The sequence below is a fragment of the Pleurodeles waltl genome, chromosome 4_2 (assembly GCF_031143425.1).
Source record: "Pleurodeles waltl isolate 20211129_DDA chromosome 4_2, aPleWal1.hap1.20221129, whole genome shotgun sequence".
Taxonomy (NCBI): domain Eukaryota; kingdom Metazoa; phylum Chordata; class Amphibia; order Caudata; family Salamandridae; genus Pleurodeles; species Pleurodeles waltl.
Window position 1 is genome coordinate 1057169082 of NC_090443.1, and position 18196 is coordinate 1057187277.

Genomic DNA, 18196 nt, shown 5'->3' on the forward strand with positions numbered 1-18196 from the left:
CGCTCCCACGCTCACTGATCCTCCCTAATGCTCACTGACCTGTCCCCCGCACCCACGCTCACGGATCTTCCCTAATGCTCACTGACCCGTCCCCATGCTCACTGACTTGCCCCCTGCCCCCACTCTCACTGACTTGCCCCCAAGCTCACTGACCTCTTCCCACGCTCGCTGACCTCCTAATGCTAAGTGACCCGCCCTCACACTCACTGACCCACCCCCATGCTAACTGACCTGTCCCCATGCTCACTGATCCTCTCTAATACTCCCTGACCCGCTCCCAAGCTCACTGACCCGCTCCCATGCTCACTGACCCTGCCTAATGCTCATTGACCCACCTCCACTCTCACTGACCCGCCCTCACGCTCACTAACCCGCCCACAAGCTAACTGACCCTCCCTAATGCTCTTTGACCCGGCCTCGCGCTCACTGACCCGCCCCATGCTCACTGACCCTCCCTAATGCTCACTGACCCGGCACCACGCTCACTCACCCGTTCCCATGCTCACTGACCCTCCCTAATGCTCACTGACCCGGCACCACGCTCACTCACCCGCTCCCATGTTCACTGACCCTCCCTAATGCTCACTGACCCGGCCCCACGCTCAATCACCCGCTCCCATGCTCACTGACCCTCCCTAATGCTCACTGACTCAGCCCCACGCTCACTGACCCGCCCCATGCTAACTGACCCTCCCTAATGCTCATTGACCCGCCCTAATGCTCACTGACCCTCCCTAATGCTCACTGACCCCCCCCATGCTCACTGACCTGCACTCACTGACCCTGCTCCCATTGCATGCACCATAGCTCCTAGTCTTTATTAACTCATTTCGATTGCTGCTTCTCTCTCTGTCTCCCTCTTTCTCTCTCTCTCTCTCTCCCTCCCTCCTCTTCCCTCCCCTCTCACTTCTCTTCCTCCCCACTGCGACACTGACCTCCCCTCTTCCTGCTGCCTTCCTCTCTGTCCTCCCCCTCATTTTCCTCTCTCCATAGACAGCCCGTGCTTCCTCAAGGCTGGAGTGAGGAGCGAGTCTAGGCGCAATGCACAGAATTATACGTGGATCCTAAATATATTTACATGAGACACAGCAATCAGAATAATGGAGAGAATAGAACACAATATGCAACATGATTTCTGCCCTGAGGACCCTATGCCTCACGGCCTGCCACCTTCTTTTAGGGGAGGTGGTATGTGGCCACCATCCCCAGGCCATATTTGGCCCGGCATCCCCTGCAAATTATGCAGAAGGGAGGCAAGCAGCCCCTCTCCCCAGGCCAATATTGGCCCCGGCGACTCGATCTTCGTGGACCTGGCCATATTATAAAAGGAGGGGGCACGCAGTTCCCCTCCCTGGGCCAATATTGGCCCCGGGGACTCCATCTCCCATGGCCTACCCAGTAACTAAAGGGGGAGGGGACATGCAGCCTCCTCCCTGTCCGATTTTGGTTCTGGGGAGCCCATATCGCGGGGCCTGGCCTTATTATAAAGGGAGGGGGCATGCGCCCTGCTCCCTATTCCAATATTGCCCCAGGGACACCAACCGCTGGGACCTGGCCATGCAGTAAAATGGGAGGGCAGCACATAGTCCCTCTTCCAGGGTCAATATTGGCCCCACGGCACCATCCTCCGGGACGTGACCTGTTAGTAAAGAGGGGGCGAGCATGTAAGAGGGGGCAAACCCCTTTCCCCCCACAGCCCAATATTGGCCTTGGCCCCCGCCCCCGCGGCCTGGCCACTAAATGGTGGATGTCAACCTATGGCACCCACAGACTTGTTGTTGGAGGCCATTGGGTGAGCCCGAATGCCCCCATGGCCTCAGCCTGCTCCCTGCCTCCAGCAGGAGCCAGCACTGCTCCCACACACAGGGAGCTGCAAGCAATGCTGCTCCCTACATGCAGGAACAATTTTATCATCTGTCTCCTTGCCCACCTCACAGCGGGCAGGGATTCCGTTCCCAGTGAGTAGGAGCATTTTTATTGTTCTCGCCCACTGGAAGCGGCCATAAAGTTTGCTCTCTTTTGGTGGGAGCTGTCAAATAGCTCCCACCAAGTGAGAGCAAACAGCTATGACCTGATGGTGGGTGGCTCGGATATAGGGAGCTAGTCCTAGGAGGGGTGACAGTCCCTGGGACCATTAATGGCTCCAGGAGGGGCCACCCTCTCCCTTTAAATTAAGGGCCTGGCCCCAGGACGGTGGTTGACCCAGGGGCCTAAAAAAAACGTCCAGGGAGGGGGGCTATGGGCTGAAATAAACCCAGGAGGAGGACCATCCGGCATGCCTCCCCTTTTGAAGTATCGGCCAGGTCCCAGGGGATGGAGTTCCCGGGGCAGAAATTAGCTGTAGATGGGGGCTGAGCGCCCCCTCCCACTTTTTAAACTTGGCTGGGCCCTGGGGAATGGGGTCCCTGGTGCAGAGATTGGCCTGGCAAGCGGGGTCATGCGTGCCCCCCCTCTCATAATAATACACATTAATACAGCCCAAGAGCTGGCCCTGTGTGGGGGCAAATGAAAAAACAAGTGCGGGAGACCGCGCCCGTTTAAAAAAAATGATTTGTGTGTATTCGCGGATCCTCTGGAAATTTGTGGCAAAAAGTATTAAAAAACATATTTTGGCCCTGGCGTTGTCCCTCTGGGACTCTACTACCAGGCCTAGAGGGTCAGGATATTACTACCCTGCCTGCTTCTCTATTTGTTGTTTACTTTTTTCTTGAGACTTCGCTGAGTCCGAGCCCCAAGATGGCTGCCGACACTTCCCGGATGAAGTGTTGGCAGCCAATCAGATCTCACATGAGGTCTGTCGGATCCGCAGTGGATTAGATTCTCTAGATATCTATATTTCTTTCCTTAAATAATTCCAAAACTACTTAACGCATTACACCAAATCACAAAAAGAACTCTTTCTGGACCAAGAGCTAGATTTCTGCCACATTTAGTGTAATTCAGTCCTGGCTGTAGTCGTGTTCAAAATCCCTATGGGAAATTGCATGGGGTTAAAAAGCATTTTGGAACCCCCCTTTTTCCTGGCCCCCAGTTCACGGATCACCCTGAAACTTTCCAGACAGCAGCTGAAGTGAGCAGGACACTATTTTAAAAAATATTGTGAAGATTCGTCAAACAGGGGCAAAGTTATTAGCAAAAAAAGAGCTTTGTCTAAGGGAATTAGGTCCTAACAATGACTACCTACTGGCGAGTAGTAGGTTATGTGTATATTCAGTGAAAAACCACAAAGGTTACAGGGACGTTATAGTTAGGAAATAGAATTAAAAAAAGTACGGAAATTCACCCAAAAAAACAAAGGTTACAGGGACGTTATGGTTAGGACCACATTTTAAACGTACATAATCATAGAACTTCTGCTGTTAGAGTTATTTTAAGTAACTATAACTCATGCCCCCACCATGCACAGTTTTCTTCTCAAATATTTTACTGCAAATGTTACATTGATATTATTATTAATAAATATCATAAGTGATGTATCATGTGGGGTAATTAGCAGTGCATGGCGAGGGAGTGAGTTATAGTTGCTTGAGTTTGATTGGATTTATTTGTATGACACCATAACGAATGCAATAAAATATATGCCTACATTCCTTCTTAAGAAAGATCTTTGTTCTCTACAGTGACCTCACCACTTTCTTCTCAAAGGTAACCATGGACATTATTTAAATGTGTGTATTCTATATTTTATTTGCCCGCCCTTCAGTTAAGATAGTTAAACAGCTGTCGTCGTTTCATACAAACACTTTTCCAGATCAAATCAGACTAGAGAACAGCCACAATTTTTATTTGAAACACACACACAAGTAAAACATTCTTTGTTGACAGCCTCTGGAGGGTCACGTGCTTTACACTGGTTTCTGGTGGTCTCATCCTATGGTTCTTGGTGGACTTTGCTTGCTTCTGGAATTGCAGGTCACATCCTAAGGTTTTTGGCCATCACTGGTTGTTGTTGAAATTGATGATTGAATCATTTGGCGGTGAAAGGCTTGTTGGAGTTGATGACTGTATTATATGGTTTTTGGTGGTCATTGGTTGTTGTTGTTGAAATTGATGATCAAATCATTCAGCGGTGAAGGCTTGTTATTGGACTTGATGACCGCATCATTTTACTTTTGTTGGTCATGGGTTGTTGTTGTTGAAATTGATGATTGAAACATTCAGTGGTGAAGGCTTGTTGTTGGAATTGATGACAGCATTGTTTGGTTTTTGGCGGTCACTGGTTGTTGTTGTTAAAATTGATGATGGAATCATTTGGCGGTCAAAGCTTGTTGTTGGATTGATGACTGCATTAATTGTTGAAATTGATGAACGCATTATTTGTTTTTTGGGGGTCACTGGTTGTTGTTGTTGAAATCAATGACTGAATCATTTGGCAGTCAAGGCTTCTTGTTGGATTGATGACACCATTATTTGTTTTTTGGACTTCACTGGTTGTTGTTGTCAAAAATGATGATCGAATCATTCAGCGGTGAAGGCTTGTTGTTGGATTTACTGCATTGTTTGGTTTTTGGCGGTCGCTTGTTGACATTGATGATTGAATCATTTGGCGGTCAATGCTTCTTGTTGAAATTAATGATTAAATCATTTGGTGATCAAGGCTTGTTGTTGGAACTGATGACTGATTGTCACTGTTTGTTTTTGTGGTTTTTGGGGGTCACTGGTTGTTGTTGAAATTGATGACAATCATTTGGTGGTTAAGGCTTGTTGATGGAATTGATGACTGCATTGTTTGGTGTTTGGTGGTCACGGTTTGTTGTTGTTGAAATTGATGATCGAATCATTCAGCAGTGAATGCTCAATGTTGGAATTGATTACTGTGTTGTTTGGTTTTTGGGTGTCACTGGTTCTTTTTTAAATTGATGACAATCATTTGGTTTTTGGTGGTCAAGGCTTATTATTGGCATCGAAGGCCATATCACATGTCTCCCGGTGGTTACTGCTTACCGTTGGAGTTGATGGGCCTATTTTTACGTGCCTCTGACTCGAGATACGCCTTCAGCTTGGGACGGGAGGCGATCCTATCCATATGGGCTGCAAGTAGTGGGAAGTCCTTGAGGGAGTCGGGTGCAAGTACAAGGTTGATCTGCAGGATGTCGAGCATGCAGTAGTCCACATAGGAGATCTGTGTCAGAAAAAAGAGAACATTTAATGGACACAGTCCAGTGTTACTTTCCACAAACCAGAATCTGTCCCTCTAAGGAGATACCCATCTGTAGTGCAGTCCCTCGCTAATGCAATAATGTGTATTATAAATAGGGCACTGCCAAGAGGACATCATCTTTGAAGAGCCATGGTATGTTCGCTTTAGCAGTAAATTAATATTGTGAGCTTTGTGAGTGCATGTGTGCTTTATTTGGCAAGATCAGGGACTGCATAGGAAGGAGAGACAAGTGGTCCTCTTACGGGAAACTGCTGGCAGTGCTGCTGAGGTGAGACAGGACTGAGTGACTCCTGCTTGCCTGGGAGTGCTGCTAAAGAGACACAGGAGTGAGTGACTCCTGCTGACCAGGGCTGGGGGTGCTGCTGATGTGGTACAGATTAAGGGGGGATCATGTTAAGAGCAATTAGAACAGCACTGTATTTAGTGACACACATCAGTACATGGACTAGTGAACCACGATGGCTGCAGATTGTCAATCGATAGATTTTGTTCTTCAGATTTCCCGTGGAACAGACCTCACCTTGCTGCCCACGATGAATCCGCGCCCTTCATTGTTCTGCGACAGAAGTTTCTCAAAAGGGGCGAGTTGATTGGGTAGATTCTCAATGTATTTTGCTTTCCCGTTGTCCTGTAAGAGATCAGAAGTTACAACAAGACTTGTTAAACCCACTCTTGAGGCACCAAGGGCTCAGCATCTCATTCACAACATGCATGTCTGCACCCCCCCTTTGCAACATGCATGTTTACTGTAGAAAAGTACCATCTTGCCTGGCATGTTACACCCATTTTTACTTGTGTGTCAGTTTGTTTTTGCCTGTGTCACTGGGACCCTGCTAGCCAGGACCCCAGTGCTCATAATTTGTGGTGTATATGTGTTCCCTGCGTGGTGCCTAACTGTATCACTGAGGCTCTGCTAACCAGAACCTCAGTGTTTATGCTCTCTATGCTTTTAAAATTGTCACTGCAGGCTAGTGACTATTTTCACCAATTCTGATTGGCACACTGGAACACCATTATAATTCCCTAGTATATGGTACTGAGGTACCCAGGGTATTGGGGTTCCAGGAGATCCCTATGGGCTGCAGCATTTCTTTTGCCACCCATAGGGAGCTCTGACAATTCTTACACAGGCCTGCCAGTGCAGCCTGAGTGAAATAACGTCCACGTTATTTCACAGCCATTTTACACTGCACTTAAGTAACTTATAAGTCACCTATATGTCTAACCTTTACCTGGTAAAGGTTAGGTACAAAGTTACTTAGTGTGAGGGCACACCGGCACTAGCCACGGTGCCCTCACATTGTTCAGGGCAATTTCCCCAGACTTTGTGAGTGCGGGGACACCATTACATGCGTGCACTACATTTAGGTCAATGCCTATATGTTGCTTCACAATGGTAACTCCGAACATGGCCATGTAACATGTCTAGGATCATGGAATTGTCTCCCCAAGCCAAATTTGGTATTGGGGAGCCAATCCCATGCATCCCCAGGGCTCCCGCATGGACCCCAGGTACTGCCAAACCAGCTCTCTGGGGTTTTCTCTGCAGCCACCGCTGCTGCCAACCCCCAGACAGGTTTCTGCCCTCCTAGGGTCTGGGCAGCCCAGTCCCAGGAAAGCAGAACACAGGATTTCCTCTGAGAGAGGGTGTTACACCCTCTCCTTTGGAAATAGGTCTTTAGGGGTGGGGAGGAGTAGCCTCTCCAGGCCTCTGGAAATGCTTTGAAGGGCAAGGATGGCACCCTCCTTGCATAAGCCAGTCTACACCGGTTCAGGGAGCCCCCAGCCCCTGCTCTGGCGCGAAACTGGACAAAGGAAAGGGGAATGACCACTCCCCTGTCCATCACCACCCCAGGGGAGGTGCCCAGAGCTCCTCCAGTGTGTCCCAGACCTCTGCCATCTTGAATGCAGAGGTGTGAGGGCACAATGGAGACCTCTGAGTGGCCAGTGCCAGCAGGTGATGTCAGAGACCCCTCCTGATAGGCTCTTACCTGGTTAGGTAGCCAATCCTCCTCTGAGGGCTATTTATGGTCTCTCTTGTGGGTTTCTCTTCAGATAACGAATGCAAGAGCCCACCAGAGTTCCTCTGCACTTCCCTCTTCGACTTCTGCCAAGGATCGAAAGCTGGTTGCTCCAGGACGCCTGCAAAACCGCAACAAAGTAGCAAGAAGACTACCAGCAACATTGTAGCGCCTAATCATGACGGCTTTCTCAACTGTTTCCTGGTGGTGCATGCTCTGAGGGCTGTCTGCCTTCACCCTGCACTGGATCCCAAGAAGAAATCTCCAGTGGGTCGACGGAATCTTCCCCCTGCTACCGCAGGCACCAAACTTCTGCATCACCGGTCCTCTGGGTCCCCTCTTATCTTGACAAGCTTGGTCCCTGGGACACAGGAGCTGGATCCAAGTGACCCCGACAGTCCAGTGGTCCTTTGGTGGAGGTAAGTCCTTGCTTCCCCACGCCAGACAGTAATCCTGTGTACTGCGTGATCTGCAGCTGCTAGGGCTTCTCTGCACTATTGCAAGACTTCCTTTGTGCACAGCACAGTTCAGGTCCCCAGCACTCCGTCCTGCATTGCCCAACTCACTGCGTTGACCTCCGGCTTCGTGAAACCCTCTTTTGTTGTGTTGAGACGACTGCCATGATCACAGATTTCTTGAATGCCTGTTCAAGTGCTTTTGCGGGTGCTGCCTGCTTCCGCATGGGCTCTCTCTGTTGCTGAGCGCCCCCTCTGTCTCCGCCTCCAAGGGGCGACCTCCTGGTCCTTCCTGGGCCCTGGCAGAACCCATAATCTTTAATCATGACTCTTGCAGCTCGCAAGGTTTGTTTGCGGTCTTTCTGCGTGGAAACAACTCTGAATTCTCCAGCAAGCCGTGGGACATCTTCTGACCAAAGGAGAAGTTCCAGGCACCTTCCGTTGTTGCAGAATCTTTAGCTTCTTCCACCCAGAGGCAGCCCTTTTGCACCTTCATCCATGGTTTTATGGGCTCCTGCCCCCCCCCCCTGGACACTTGCGTGACTCTTGGACTTGGTCCCCTTCCTTTACAGGTCCTCAGGTCCAGGAATCCATCTTCAGTGCTTTGCAGTCAGTTGTTGTCTTTGCAGAATCCCCTAACTCGACTTTACTGTCTTTCTGGGGTAGTAGGGTAACTTTACTCCTACGTTTCAGGTTCTTGGGGTGGGGTATCTTGGACCCCCTTAGTGTTTTCTTGCACTCCCAGTGACCCTCTACACACTACACTAGGCCTGGGGTCCATTTGTGGTTCGCATTCCACTTTTGGAGTATATGGTTTGTGTTGCCCCTAGGCCTATTGTCTCCTATTGCATTCTATTGTGTTCTACGGTGTTTGCACTACTTTTCTAAGTGTTTTAGTTACCTGATTTTGGTTTGTGTGTATATTTTGCGTATTTTACTGACCTCCTAAGGGAGTATATCCTCTGAGATACTTTTGACATATTGTCACTAAAATCAAGTACTTTTATTTTTAGTAACTCTGAGTATTGTGATTCTTATGATATAGTGCTACATGATATAAGTGGTATAGTAGGAGCTTTGCATGTCTCCTAGTTCAGCCTAAGCTGCTCTGCTATAGCTACCTCTATCAGCCTAAGCTGCTAGAACACCTCTAACCTACTAATAAGGGATAACTGGATCTGGCACAAGGTGTAAGTACCATATGGTACCCACTATAAGCCAGGCCAGCCTCCTACATTTACCTCCATGCCCTCGTCATGACAGCACCTTTTTAGGTCTGGCTTCTGAGAAACCTTTAGCTGTCTCTCCAGCCTCTTGTTTCTCCCAAACAATCATACATCATAAACATGTAAAGAGCGACTTTTTGCCAGAAGGCTTCATCCACAGTCTGTTCATTTTGTATTCACATTTCGGTTCCACCCACCAGCATACAGCATGAGGTAATGGACCAGCCCACTTTACCCATTGGCTCCCTTCACTTTGAGTGACAGCACAAGGCCTGCTGTGCAGGTTGAGCACATCTGCCTAAAAGTTAGTTCTTTTCTCTTCAGTTGCAAAGGAGGCTCAAAGTGTGCTGTTTTCATTCTATTTATTTTTTTATATTAACTTAATATACCAGCTATTTATTTTGATGGCACTTCTTTTTTAAAGTTCATATTATAAAATACTTAAAAGGCACTAAAACATGAGAGTTGCCTGCGGTTTGAGAGCCTGCTTAGGTGGTGATTTATTGTTTTCTCCTTCACAAATAATAACAATAAAATGCGTGGCACGGGTGGAAGGCACTTCGAACCCTTTGTCTCGATGACAAACCTTCACCTAGGCGCTCATCGGAATACCTTTCTAAGGTGTGCGCCCGCCATCTTCCACCCAGTAATCTAGGGTCTGCCAACTGAAGCCTACTGATGGTGGAGCCAAGAGGACACCAGGACCAAAGGAGGCGAGCTCCTCAGGTGCTGCGCTCATGCCTGTGCGACACGCGACCACGCCAACTTGTTGAAAACAACTTTCTGAAATGTAGGTTGTTGTGAAAAACCTTCCTTTTCAACCAGGATTATGGTTTCACCTCTTCTGCAAATTGTCCATCTGTCACTCGATCCTCCTGTCTGGTCCTCCGGGTCCTAAGCGCCAAAAACCTAAGACCAACTACTACAGCTGCTGCTCCGGGTCCACCAGGATTGTCGACTCCACTCCAAGGCATTGACCCAATGCTTCTCTACCCCAGGAGTAGGATTCTCACCAGGAAACCCAACCCTTCCAGTAACAATTAAGGGGTTACCATGGTCTCCAGGATTGATAATCATCCACCTTCCTGCAGGTACTGGCCCAGATTTACTTAACCTCTGTGTTTAAAAGCCACACAAGGGGAGATTTGTGTCTTGCGTGGCTTTGTAAAGAAATGTAACACAACACAGCTGCTTGTGCTACGTTAGATTTGGAGCTGATAGGCATTCCGTGGGTGGGCATGGGCGTTCCTATGCATACACCAATGGATTTCATAGAATTCCAGATTTACAAAGTTTTTTTACCCTGGGATTGCGTCACATCAGTCCACCTCCCAGAGGATGGTGCAACGAGGAGACTTTTTTTCCTCCTCTTTATTTACTTTTTCTATGGATGTTGCATTCTGCATTGCTTGAAATGCTCGTAAATACGCCCCATTGTGTCTAAGACTCCTGCTCAGCGGTGTGCAATGGTGTAAAAACACAAATAAGAAGGCAGGTCATTTTAAGGCTGGAGAGATCTAAGTCAGATTTATGTATGTCGAGATTGTGTTATGAGCACTGAAAGATAACAACACCCACTCGGGACTGGACATGCGCTGTCTGACGACATAAGGGTGAGGCGGGTTGATGCCGGGTTACTTAGCAGTAATCTTCATTACTCCGATTCCTTCTCTTCCCTGTCACAGTCCTCACATAAATGACCACCAGCTCCTTCTACCAGAGTAGTCCCAAGATGAAAAAATGCGGTTTACCGTCCTTCCCTGCAGTGTCCCTCCCATAAAGAGGAACCACACCCATCGGACACCCTGTAACTCACAAGCCATTGAAACTGAGACTTTCCGGGATCGAGGGATGGTGATCTGACTGTGACGATGAAGAGATGGACTCGGAGTAATGAGGCGCACTGGTAAGAAACCGGGCATTACCTCCTCGCCTTCCTTCCCCGTCACAGTCGTACATAAGGGAGCTGAAACCAAACCATGACATTGACTTCAACCAGAGTCCATATGAAGCACACAGATTTAGTTTATTTATATACAAATAAAAGTGCACAGTAGGATTACTTCATCAACAATGGTCTAGTGGTCTACTGAACCCAGCACTGATGAACCAAACGTATCTTTTGTATTGTTCATCAATAATCCGTCCACGAGAAGCATGTAAGCCAACATCTTACTCTTTTCTTGGAATCCAACTAAATCCTCCACCCACCCGAACGGGATTCAGACCTCAGCACAGCACTGAAACAGCACTTTTAGCCGTAGTAGAAGAACTTAGACCATTCTCAGGAGGCTCTGCAGCAGTCGTCCCTTTGAACCTCAGGGCCACATTCAACACTGCTGACCACGCAATGCTCATTCAGAGAATTGTAGGCATGGGTATAAAAGGCGTTGCACTAAAACGGTTGGCACCTTTTTCTGCAGACAGAACCTTCCAAGTGCTAGATCAAGGCCGTCATTCTAACCCCGGCGGTCTCAGACCGCCGGGGCCAGGGTCGGCGGGAGCACCGCCGACAGACCGGCGGTGCCCCGCAGGGCATTCTGACCACGGCGGTTTGGCCGCGGTCAGAAAGGGTAAACCGGCGGTCTCCCGCCGGTTTACCGCTGCCCTTAGAATCCCCCATGGCGGCGCAGCTTGCTGCGCCGCCATGGGGGATTCTGACACCCCCTACCGCCATCCTGTTCCTGGCGGTTCGCCCGCCAGGAACAGGATGGCGGTAGGGGGTGCCGCGGGGCCCCTGGGGGCCCCTGCCGTGCCCATGCCAATGGCATGGGCACGGCAGGGGCCCCCGTAAGAGGGCCCCACAAAGTATTTCAGTGTCTGCCTAGCAGACACTGAAATACGCGACGGGTGCAACTGCACCCGTCGCACCTTCCCACTACGCCGGCTCCATTCGGAGCCGGCGTCCTCATGGGAAGGTCGATTTGCCCTGGGCTGGCGGGCGGCCTTTTGGCGGCCGCCCGCCAGCCCAGGGCAAATCCCAAAATACCCTCAGCGGTCTTTTGACCGCGGAGCGGTATTTTGGAGGGGGAACATTGGCGGGCGGCCTCCGCCGCCCGCCAATGTTAGAATCACCCCCCAAGTGTGCTGCTCAGACATCTTTCCCTTGAAAGCAGAGTACCACAGGGCTCATATCTGGGCCACACCCTCTATAACCTTTATATGCGCTCCCCAGCAGAGACAGTACAAGCTTTTGGACTGACAGTAGCCTCGTACGCAGACGACACTCAACTTGTCATCTCTATTGTTCCAGAAGATTGCTCCAACCGCCAACCACTTGTACCGTGTCTAACGGAGGTGCCTGGCTCGATGGCCAGCAGCTGCCTCAAACTTAATGGGGATAAGATGGATCTCATGCTTCTAGGTAACAACTTTTCTACCCAGGCGCTGTTTAGGTAATACACCCAGCCCCAAAAACCCAATAAAAAGCCTGGACGTCTGGCTGGACAACTCGCTTGCTATGGAATCCCAGGCCAACCATGTCCACAAGTTCTAATGGCACACTGACAATACTGAGGAAAAGGTTAGATCGTTTGCCTTCCCTTTCCAGAAGGATATTGTACAGGCATAGGCAATCTCTCAGTTGGCCCATGGGAAATGCTTGTACTTTAGGTACCCCCACTACGCAATAAAAAGACTACAGGTTATTCAAAACTCTGCAGCCCCCCCCTCCTTCTTAATATTCCGAGGCAGCTGTCAGCAAAATGGGCACCGGCAGACCTTCACTTGCTGCCGATTGAGCAGCGGGTGCAGATCAGAGCCCTTTGTATTGCTCATAGGCCTATTATAACAATGGACCTGAACTACTACAAACACTATTGGACCCCATATCCCTGGGACGGCTTTGAGATCCACAAATGTGCATCTTGTAACGGTACCTAAAATCCGCAGAGTGAGACGGGGAGGCCATTTGTTGAAGTATCTGGACCCCAAGTTGGGGAATTATTTTCCAATTAGACTGCACCAAACAAACTCCAAATCCATTTTCAGAAAGTCTCTGAAACTTGGCTGTTTGTTAATCAGTTGTTCCTTCAGGACCTGTATGGGGTTGCAGCTGAGGTTGTGCTGATTGTGATAAGCACTGAGAAGCCTGCAGGTTACCATGCTCTTCAACAGATTGGATTAGATTAGGGGCCAGATTTAGATATTGGCAGATGAGTTACTCCGTGACAACGGTAACAGATATCCCATCCGCCGAAATCTAAATCCCATAGGAAATAATATTTAAACCAGGCCATAAATCCTGAATCGTACTCTCCCACATACACAGATAATATTGTGGTCTTCCTCCAACTGGAAACCACACATCCATCTTGGCATAGTCTGGATTTAGATGATAGTTGAGTCTGACTTGCTCCACCCAGCTGTTGTACCGGGGATCTGTCAGAGTCAGGGACACCCCTGCCACATCCCCTACCCTGAAAGGGCTGATTAACCAAGTTAGTTTGAAACGCTGGCTGGCCCAACGCTCTATGGCCCTCTAACCCTTGAAACATGTTTAACGGGGGCCAACATTTTTTTTATCCTCTGCGGATTTCCTCATCATCCTCTCCAGCTGGTCACCGAACAGTTTGGACCCCGAAAAAAGCATTTTCATGAATACATTTTTTGCACATCATGTGACATCATCCGCAGCTGTCGATGTGCTGCTATAGCAGACCACGCTGCTGGAGCATTGCTGGAAGAGAATCATAAGAGACAGCGTAGAGGAACCTGACCTGGTGGTCCAATAACACTCAAACTGTAGCCATATCAATTGCATTCAAAGATCTGGAGCCCAAGGTGAAGTATTCAAAAGGTTTACTGGAGAACAGCATACTACCAGCCTACAGCCCGGGCAGCACAACCCTTCTAATCCCACAATTCCAGAAATCAACCTTATTTACGCAAGGGCTGGCATGTTTAAAGTGAACTACACAATGTATCACAATAACATCTCCTTGGTCAGTTACCGCTGCTAACCCCTGAAAGTCCTTCTCCAGAGATTGCGCAGTGTAACTGGCAAAGACGGCTGCTCGAATAGCAACATTAGAGGCTGCATAAGATTTCTTGAGAGCCAAGTCTATCCGCTTGTCTGCAGAGTCCGAAGGTGAAGCCTCTTCTGAGATTATGGCCCCTGAGAAGAGAGTCCCCCCACTAGGAAATCCATCTGCAACGCAGAAATTTCACCTTCTGCAAGTCTCTGTGATGGATATTTATTAGAGAGATCATGAGGAAAGGTATGTCTACCCACCTCTTTCCATTCATTCTTCATCACTCAGAATCCTTTTTATGATAATGAGAAGAAAAAGTCCTCTGATTCATCAACCACAAGAGGGTCAGGCAAGGCCATATTAATCTGTCTACGGTCCAGGACCTCGTTAAGCACCGTCCCCTGGATGGACCTTCCCTTGTCTTCATCGTCATCCTGATCAACAGGATCCAGAGCATCCACTCGAGGCCTTTTAGGGGACTGAGGAGCCTCGCTTGCCTCAAAGGTTGCGGCCACCCCCTGCGGGATCACAAGCCCAACGTCAACCATAGTAGGAAGTGCTAAAGCTGGATCTGCTCTGTGAACAGCATCCTCCTCCACACTGCCCTTTCTTCCCTGCACTTCTTGGGCTCTGTGTCAACAGCAACTGAACAACCAATGGGTTGCACTGTAAAAACTTAAGGAAAGATACTGCCAGCATTACAAGCAGTAATTATTTCTAGGTTGGACTACGGCAACATTCCTTACCTGGGAACCTCCAAGACCTCTCTCTGGCATCTTCAGGTAGTACAAAATGCGTCCCCTACATTATGTTTCCACCTCCCGAAGCATTCCTCTAACTGCAACCTTCTGGGACACCTCCACCGGCTTCCGATCGGAAGGCGTATCCAGTTCTTTGCCGTATGCATTAGGCTATGTCGAACTTAGGTCCACTCTATCTTAGATCGATGGTGACACCCTACTGTCCCAGCCAATCTCTTTCATCAGGCAACAGCAATCTCTCAGAGTTAGGAGAACCCAACAGGGTGGTCGGTCTTTCTCTTACCTGGGTCCCAACTTGTGGAACACTTTACCTGCCTCCTTGAGACCGTGCCCATCCCTTGGTGTTTTCCAGAAACGTTTAAAGACTTGCTCTTCTAGCACCTATGCTTTTATTAAGGTTCTGATGCTGTACCTACACGTGCCTAGTGATTGGGAAACCCTGATAGGGTAGCTATAAAAGGTACCCAGCCAATGTCCTGAGAACCGGAAGCTCGCATCCTGCTATGCAACCCAGCAGCCTCTACAAACGTAGTCTCACGTGCTTGCTCCCCTCCCACAGAAGGACGCTTACCCTGTGCGACAGCTCCTGAGAGGGAACGCCCAAGGCAGGCCGCTGCTGACGGCCCTCTCGCTGGCTCCGCTAGAGCAGAAGCTCTCACATGTCTGCCTTCTACCACCAAGTCCACCACCGCAAGACTTACTGTGTAATCACAGCAAAGGGTTGCTAAAGCAGACCCTCTTCTGTATAAACAAAGAAGGAGAAGAAACAAGACAGGATGTTGGCTGGATGTGGTCTCCCTTTGTGGCAGGAAGTGGAGGCAGAAGGGGGAGATGGGAAACTGATGCTCATGTATGTAAAGGACAGTGATGGGGAGAGGGGTGAGGAGGTCACACATAGTTAGGCGAGAGAGCCTCCATCTAGCTTGGCCAGTGCACAGTGCACCATGATGTCCTGACATGAAAATGTTAGGGTCTCCTTATTAAAGTGTTTTTTCCTTCTTGGGGCCAGGCCAAACATCAGTGATAGTCAGACATCTACCATCAGGTCCAATGTCCCAGAGTGATGTCTCCCATTCGCACGCAGTGTGCCCCCTCCACCGGGCCGTTGTTTCTATGCGCTGCATAATGGCCTCTCTCTCTGCTCTGAGCTTACTGTCTCTGCCCCCTGCAAACCTGGTCCAGTTACATTAAACACAGGTCTAAATAAGTAATACAAAGATACGTGTAATGCCACAATTGCGTGGCCTTACCTATGATGCCCGGACATATATTCCACTTAAGTTTTTACTTCTTGAACTGGAGAGTCTGCACACCTTGGGTTCCTAATTGTGCTGACGGTTGTTATAGGGTCATTCAATTATGAAATATTTGAATGAAATTGAATACTTTATAATTAAATCAAATATGTAATTATAATTTCACAATATTAAATATTTTATAATTACATAATAATTTATTTTGAACATTAATTTATGTGTATTTTTAAGTATTTTAAATAATTTAATTTAACATAATTTCCCATGGGTTGTGTGTTGAGCCCCTATTTCCATTATCTTCGATGGGAGGGTGCTGCAGTAACAGCAGTTGGCCATGTGTAGTGCTGGACGTACTGCAAAAGTGAAAGTTACAAAAGTAAAAGCTATAGGAGTGGGCGGAACTTGTGGAATTTCACTCTGTGGAATTCCCCGGAGTTACAGAAAAACTCAGCGCGATTCTGAAGAATTCCACCAAAGGGTGGAAAATATGCAGCTCACACTGCTCCTGCTGCAACTTAGCACCAGTAGTGTGAGTAGAGCTGAAAGGCAGTGCAAACAGCACTATATGTTGCACAAGAGCGCATGGCCATTTGAGTTGATGTTGCTGCTGCTCTAGTAGAAAATCTACTCAAGGGGAAGAAGATCTACTTGAATGGCAGCCCTCTGATCGTGACCACTGCGAACGCTAGCGACTAACCCATGTAAGAAAATCTTATTAGCAGATGCCAAATCTCGCTTGCACTCGCCAGCTCACATATTCTGGAGCCCCGTGGGATAAAAACACATCGATTGGCGGAATTTGGCCTGAACTCTGCACTAAACAGTAACGCAGAGTTACCTAAATTCTGCCAATCCTGCAGACGGAACGGAATACTTCACCCACCCTTAGTAAGTTACTACAAAAGCACCGTTTGTGAATACTGAAAGGTAGTACATTTACACAAAATGAAGAAGTGCAGTTTGTGAATAAAGCCATATTTATTTTTGGGGCTGTCAAGTCTCCAGTCTCTCACAAGGGATGTAGGAGCTGTTGAGGAGGCAAAGTTGGGTGATGCTTAAAGGGAGATTGAAAGACTTCAAGTGCAAGAGCCTTGGCCTCCCCAGGAAAAGTTATGGAAGAGTCCAGTGAAGTCAGGAAGGATACCCAGGGTGAGTGTCTGTGGGCTTTTGTGCCACAAGAAGACATCTCTGTTGGCATCAATGTGCTGTCTTGAAGAGAAGATTGAATGCTGAGTGGACCAGAAAAAGGGGTTTAGGGCTTGGAAAGGGAGAGCTGAAGGCTACAATGTGAAAGCTTCTGCATTGTCACTGTCTTGAAGGACCATGAAATCTCTCTGAACTATGGACAGACTTAAATCCCCCAGGGAACTGATGCAGGCTGCCCTCAGCACCTGCTATGTTTGAGAGAAGAGAGTGTTAAGGCAACATAGGTCCAGAATAGGGAGAGTTCTTTGCTGTTGAAAGAAAAAAAGAATGCAACCCAACCCATGATCCTAGAAGGCAAGATGTTAACACCACTGATGTTTAAAAAAGAGAGTAACTCGCTCAGGTTGAGAGAAAGGCACGTGCAAGCGAAGCCAAGGCCAAAGAAGGGAGAGTGAAGGATAATCATGGTAAAAGAAGGCAGGCTGCTAATATAACTTATGTTTAAAGAAGGAAGAGGACAAATCAACGTAGCTCCCAGCACCAGTTATGTCTACCAACTGGAGAGTGTGACTCCGCTCAGCTTCAGAGAAAGTTTGTATAACCTACCCAGCTTAAGAGAAGGAAGGGTGCAACCAGAAGGGAGGTTGGTGACATAAACTCTGTTTAAAGAAGGAAGGGTGGAAGCCAACTCCTGCAGCAAGAAAAGAGTGTGACCAACCTATTGATGAGAGACAGGAAGGTGTAGCCCAGCTCATGTTCAGAAAGGAGAATGCAATCCAACTTGTGTTCTGAGACTTTTTTAAACATTCCCCAGAGACTTTTTCAGAGGCTTTTTTAAGTATTCATGCATTTGCACTTTAATTTAAAAAAATATTGGGCACCTTACTGCTTTTAGTGCAATTTCATTCCCACTCGAAGACGCGACAAGCTAGTTCCTGATGTGTTGGGGGGAACCAATCAGATTAGAAGAGGCCTAGGCCCATTTGGCCAAAAGCAAGCCCGCCTGTGCCCATCTGTGGCCGGCTGGGGCTGGGGGCTAGTCTCTGTGCAGAAGAGTTCTCCTAGACCTCTGTTGATCTTAGACATCTACATTTGAAAGGCCGCAAACGAGACCCCATCATTTTGTCCAATCTATCTAAGCTAGGTTTACTAAATAAAAATATTCCAGCTGCTGAAGTCACTCCTACTACTCACTCC

At 48.3% G+C, this 18196-nt stretch overlaps 1 protein-coding gene across 1 annotated transcript in view; it reads right to left on the reverse strand.

Moving 5' to 3' along the window:
* Positions 1–3757: 3757 nt before the first annotated feature.
* The window catches only part of LOC138293750 (glutathione S-transferase P 1-like), a 133602-nt gene continuing 119163 nt past the window's right edge, over positions 3758–18196 (reverse strand). The window contains exons 6-7 of the mRNA XM_069233090.1: positions 5682–5789; positions 3758–5122 (exon numbers count right to left, since the gene is read on the reverse strand). Coding sequence (XP_069089191.1) covers positions 4934–5122; positions 5682–5789 — 297 coding nt within the window. The 3' untranslated portion in view covers positions 3758–4933. The remainder of the gene's footprint in view (positions 5123–5681; positions 5790–18196) is intronic.